Source organism: Lucilia sericata, unplaced genomic scaffold (genome assembly GCF_015586225.1).
Source record: "Lucilia sericata isolate MDLA Ls3-8-SP2 unplaced genomic scaffold, ASM1558622v1 Contig000217F_arrow, whole genome shotgun sequence".
NCBI classification, from domain to species: domain Eukaryota; kingdom Metazoa; phylum Arthropoda; class Insecta; order Diptera; family Calliphoridae; genus Lucilia; species Lucilia sericata.
The window spans coordinates 241,200-246,926 of NW_023994245.1; the positions used below are offsets into that span (position 1 = coordinate 241,200).

Sequence of the window (5,727 nt, forward strand, 5' to 3'; positions counted from 1 at the left end):
GAGTTTATCGATTATAAACAAACATTAGTATTTTATATAGATATAGACTGGTGTAGGGTATAATATGGTCGCCCATGTCCTACTATACATTCGAAAAGTCGGAATTTGTTTGATAAATTTTATTTCTTGTGAAATATCGAAATTTTGGATCTTTGTTAAAAAAGTAATGGAAAAAATTTGGTATTTCAATTCGAAATTTTCTCCGTTTGGTAACTTTAACATTAAATTAACAACTTACAAAAACGTAGTTACGATCGCAATGCAGAATACAGGCAATCGTAAAGCATTGAAATAATATGGAACTGCTTCTTCTTCTTTTTCTTATGATTCCGTTTTTTGTTGGAATACCAATTTTCGATCGTAGCGTAACTGAATGCGGAAACGTAATCGAAATGCAGAATAGGGGTGATTTATTTAATATTTTTTGTCAACTCTTTCGCATAGTTTTATATTAAAAACTTAGTTTTAGAAAAGAACTAGACTTGATTCCATCCGCATCCAACCGATTTTCGATTTCCTGTCAACTTGCACTTAACAAAATTGAAATAAAAAGCTATATTTTGATATAATGTATAAGTAAAAACTAAAATGCCGCATATATCACTAATTATTTTAGTTCAGGACTTTTTAGCGTTTTACATGAGTTAATCTCATTTAACAATTAATTAACATTAGTAGTAATAATAAAAAATATAAATCAATTTATTCGTTTTTGGGTTTATCTGACTCTTCAGTTTCTTTAGGGGTTTCCTTTTTCTCTTTCTTCTTTTGTTTCTCCTCTTTCAATTTCTTTTCGGCTTCAATTTTTGCCCTTTCCTTGGCTTGTTTTTCGGCTTCAACTTTAGCAGCAGCTTCGGCCACTTGTTCATCATCCCAATCGGCCATGGACTTGTCGCGTTTAAGCCAAGATTCAGCAGTATCTTCTTTGAAAGCTAAAATGATTGAATAAATATTTTAAAAGTATTTTTAATGCAAATTATATTAAATATACTTACTGCTATTAAACCATTTAATGCCCTCTTGCATTTGATCTATTATATCCTTGGAGGTGTACATAATTTCATTTTGTATGGCCTGTTGGAAGTTGGCCGCATCAAAGACTGAGGAATATAAGGAATTTCTATCGTGGTTTAGGGCACTTTGGGGGAATTTAGCCAGTTGATGGGCCAATTCCAAGGCCTTGATAAGAGCATTGCCTGTGGGTACTATACGATTGGCGATGCCAATTTGATGAGCTTCTTCGGCGCAGATTTGTCTGCCTGTTAGAATCAAATCTAAAGCTCTAGAGAAACCCACCATGGCGGGCAAACGAGCAGTGCCACCATCTATGACGGGTACTCCAAAACGTCTATTGAAAAATCCCAATACAGCGGACTCTTCCATAACACGCAAGTCACACATTAGAGCCAATTCCAGACCGTTTGCTATACAATAGCCATTAATACCGCACACTACGGGTTTGTGTATATGACGTCTGGTAGGACCAACTGAACCCTCTGGCATCATTAACATTTCCATTGACACTTGACCCTCATCACTAGTGGCCATTTCCAAAATATCGAAACCCGCACAAAATGAACCACCCACGCCATACAGAACAGCTATCGGAGAGGTTTCATCGGCCTCAAAGGTTCTGAAAGCATCACACAATTTGGCTGCCGTCTTGGCATTAATGGCATTTCGACATTGAGGCCGGTTAATGCCAATAAGTGTTATATTTTTGTCTTTGTCTATTAATATGGACTGTTCTTCCTCCTGGGCTTTAGAGTCGGCTGCATCTAAAATAGTGTATCAAAATTAAAATCCACATTGATAATTATGTCACCCAATCATAATTGCTACTTACCTCCTTTGAGAAGGCGTGCTGAGGCACAAATATTACGATGAGCTGTAGCAAAATTAATATCGACAATTTTGCACAATTGTCTGGTTAGTTGTTGAAACATTTTGTTTAAATTCAATATATTGTTTATTAATTATGTTTATTACACTTTTTTATGAATAAATAAATAATATTCCGTTCAAAAGCCGGAAAAATAAATAAATTTTGCAAAAAACTATTGCCAATTGTTTTTGACAGTCATATGTTTGGTTGAAATATAATTCTCTTAAATATTTTTCTCTCTTTCTTCTTGTAAACTTATCGATAACCTAGCGATTACCAACAAACAGTGGCGGCTTTTTTTTAGTACACTATAATAAAAATAATAGATAAATCAATATATTTTATTAATTAAAAAAAAAATAGTATTAAAATGCTACATTATTATTTTCATTAATAGTTTATTTGTTAAAAAAACTTATTTACCTTTAACATAAGTGTTATTGCCATATTAAAGAGACTACTGTTTTTGCGATTTTTTTTATCTTCTGGCAACATCATTACCCAATATTTACTTTAAATTTTGCAAAAAAAAATGTTTATCAAAACATTGGGATTTTTTAAGAAAAATGTAAAATTTTCAAAAAATATAAATAATTGCGTAAAAAGCAAGAGGTTTTTCACAAGTAGTCCAATATTTAAACAAAATGGTTAGTTTATAATTAAGTAAAAATTTAAAATTCGTTCATAACTAGGTAATCTTTTCTAGAAACACCAGCCGAAGATACTATAGTAGTGGATAAAGATGAACATATCACTTTGATTGGCATAAATCGCCCAAAGCAGCGTAATGCCATCGATTTTGATACAGCCGAGAAACTATCCATGGCTTTGAGTAATTTTGAGGCCGATGAAAGTTCTCCAATTGCTGTACTTTACGGTGTAGGTGGTACGTTTTGTGCCGGTTACGACATTCAAGAACTTGAGGCTCAAAGTGAGAAGGGTAGTTTGGATTTTTTGTTACGTCATGAAGGTTCTGTAGGACCGACACGTCGTCAATGTGGCAAGCCTCTCATATGTGGAATTAGTGGTTTTTGTGTGGCCAGTGGTTTGGAATTGGCTTTAATGTGTGATTTAAGGGTAATGGAAGAAACTGCCATATTGGGATTCTTCAATAGGCGCTTTGGTGTGCCTATGAGTGATGGAGGCACAGCTCGTTTAGCCTCTATGATTGGCTATTCTAGGGCTTTAGATCTTTTAATGAGTGGACGTCGCGTGACCGGCAAAGAAGCTTTAGAAATTGGTTTAGTAAATCGCTTGGTGGCTACCGGTACTGCTTTAGGTCAAGCTGTGAATTTAGCTTTTTCCATCGTAAAGTTTCCTCAAGCCTCTGTAGCACACGATCGTGATGCTCTCTATACAAATGCTTATACACGTCATGGTTTTCAGGCTTCAATGCAAACAGAAGTTATGAATACTTCAAGACAAGTTTTGGCTGAACTTAAGGAAGGTGTGCAACGTTTTAAGAAATGTAAGTAAAACTTTACCGTTTGTTCATCTAAATGATATGAAATATTGATCTTTATTTCATTTCTTTTCTAGCTGAAACCAAAGGCTCCAAAACCGATTCATTTCTTGTTAAACCAAAGCCAATCCCAGATTGGGAAAAATCGGAAATTGAACAGGAAAATAAAAATAAATCGAATAAGTAAATTAAGAATCAGGTATCATTTTATTCATTATTTCCGATTCGTTGTAGTGTAGCAAAGTAGAAGTAATGATGTAATAAGTGCATCCTAGTAGAATTGTTAATTATTTGATATCATTTTGATCTATTATAAAATATATAAATTTACATACAAATAATTATTTCGTCATATGAAATCCAAAAGGCCCTAAGTTCCAAAAAAAGTAAATATCGACTTTTTGATTGATTATGATGCACCGTATCATGTTCCTGCTAAATTTTACATTCCTACAATTAAAATCAACATCCCTATCATAGAAATTATAAAAGGTTATGTTCTAAAATTCATGAAAACTTTAAAATTATTTTGAATTTTTAACTTCGAAACTGTGAAATGTCATATGTTAGCATCGGCCTATTTGACCAACAAAAACTGATTTGAATTTTGTTGAAAATGTTAAAACTTACTATTTTTTAATGTAACTTACGCCCTTTAGGGTTTCAGAAAAAATAAATTCTCAAGGGCGTAAGTTTCATATCTCCGTAAGTAAAACAAAAACCGCACATTTTTCTTCAAATAATAATTTATCAATAAGAAATAAGCTTAACTTGAGAAAATGTTGAACATTTTTGGTTTATTTATCATTTCAGGCGGTTTTTTGCTTCTCCTGAAAAATTTGTTCAATGTAACTTAGGGCTTTTTAGATTTCATATGACGATTTGTTGTTATTTTTATTAATATTTGTGAATCATTATTCTCTGAGTATTAAAACTTATGTTATAAGATAATAAAAGCGCTTTGCAAATTATTACAAACAGGTTATGTGGTAAGATTTTTTAACCCTATAATTTGGAAACAGCTTTAGAAAGGTCGACTTCGCTTCGCTTCCGATAATTCTTTCCTGACTGATACAACGGTTGATACAACTGTCCGCGCGTTGATAAACTTTGGCCGAATATGACTCGGCTCGTTCCGATGATACAATTGTCGTGTGAACGTTGTGCAGTTTATAATCCTATTGTCTTAGTTTGGATCTGGCTGTGTTTTCTAGTTTAATTATACATAGTTCAGTTCTAGTTTAGTTCTAATTAGGGTTCTATAGTTGAAACGAAAAGTCGACTTTTCGACTTTTTTCATTTAGTTAAAAGTGGACTTTTCGACTTTTTGCATTTTATGAAAAGTCGATTTTTCGACTTTTCGACTTTTTTCATTTAAATAAAAGTCGACTTTTAGACTTTTATAGACTATAAGTATTTTATAAATAGTCGACTTTTCGACTTTTTTCGACCTTTTCCGACTTTTTTCGACTTTTCGACTTTTTTCGGCTTTTCGACTTTTTCCGACTTTTTTCGACTTTTCGATTTTTTCCGACTTTTCGATTTTTTCGACTTTTTGACTATTTTCGACTTCTTTCTACTTTTTTCCGACTATTTTTTGACTTTTTTCCAGTTTTTCCGACTATTTTAGAGTTTTTGACTTTTTTTCCATTTTTTCTAAATTTTTGACTATTTTTTACTTGTTTCTACAATTTTCGATTTTTCGACTTTTCGACTTTTTCCGACTTTTTTCGACTTTTTCCGACTTTTCGACTTTTTTCGACTTTCTTCGACTTTATTCGACTTATCGACTTTTTTCGACTTATCGACTTTTTTCGAGTTTCAGACTATTCGACTTTTCGGCTTTTTTCGACTTTTATTCACAAAGTCGACTTTTCGACTTTTTTCACAGACGATAGTCGAGTTATCGACTTTTTTGGAACAAAATAGTCGACTTCGACTTTTTTCGACAAAAAGTCGATTGTTCGATTATTCGAAAGTCGATTTATAGAACCCCAGTTCTAATTCAGTTCTGGTTCAGTTCTAGTTCAGTTCTAATTCAGTTCTAGTTCAGTTCTAGCTCAGTTCTAATTCAGTTCTATTTCAGTTCTATTTCAGTTTTATTTCAGTTCTAGTTCCAGTAACCATAAGCAAATCCATTACGATCAATGTTTTAATACTTACACGCTCCATTGTTTTCTTTATGATTTATGAAAGCAATGTACGTATGATCATTTTTAAACAAAATATACATATGTTGCTCATACGCTTTCACCATTGTTAATCCTTAAGGTGCGTATAATTAATAATAAATTCATCATGAAGTTTTTATAATAAAAAACAAAAAGTAAAATTTTTTTGTTTTATTGATATAAGATATTTTTATTCAAATATTGCACTT

General features: G+C 32.4%; 2 protein-coding genes across 2 annotated transcripts; one reads left to right on the top strand and one right to left on the bottom strand.

The window, feature by feature from the left end:
- Positions 1-482: 482 nt before the first annotated feature.
- Positions 483-2,089, bottom strand: LOC119602270 (probable enoyl-CoA hydratase echA8). The gene is made up of 3 exons (XM_037953697.1): positions 1,847-2,089; positions 996-1,778; positions 483-932 (listed from the first exon to the last, which is right to left on the bottom strand). Exons 1-3 carry the CDS (start codon positions 1,944-1,946, stop codon positions 703-705), a joined length of 1,113 nt encoding a protein of 370 aa, XP_037809625.1. The 5' UTR covers positions 1,947-2,089; the 3' UTR covers positions 483-702.
- A 261-nt stretch (positions 2,090-2,350) lies between these two features.
- On the top strand, positions 2,351-3,685 carry LOC119602272 (probable enoyl-CoA hydratase). The gene is made up of 3 exons (XM_037953700.1): positions 2,351-2,532; positions 2,592-3,353; positions 3,425-3,685. Exons 1-3 carry the CDS (start codon positions 2,418-2,420, stop codon positions 3,532-3,534), a joined length of 987 nt encoding a protein of 328 aa, XP_037809628.1. The 5' UTR covers positions 2,351-2,417; the 3' UTR covers positions 3,535-3,685.
- The last annotated feature ends 2,042 nt before the right edge of the window (positions 3,686-5,727 follow it).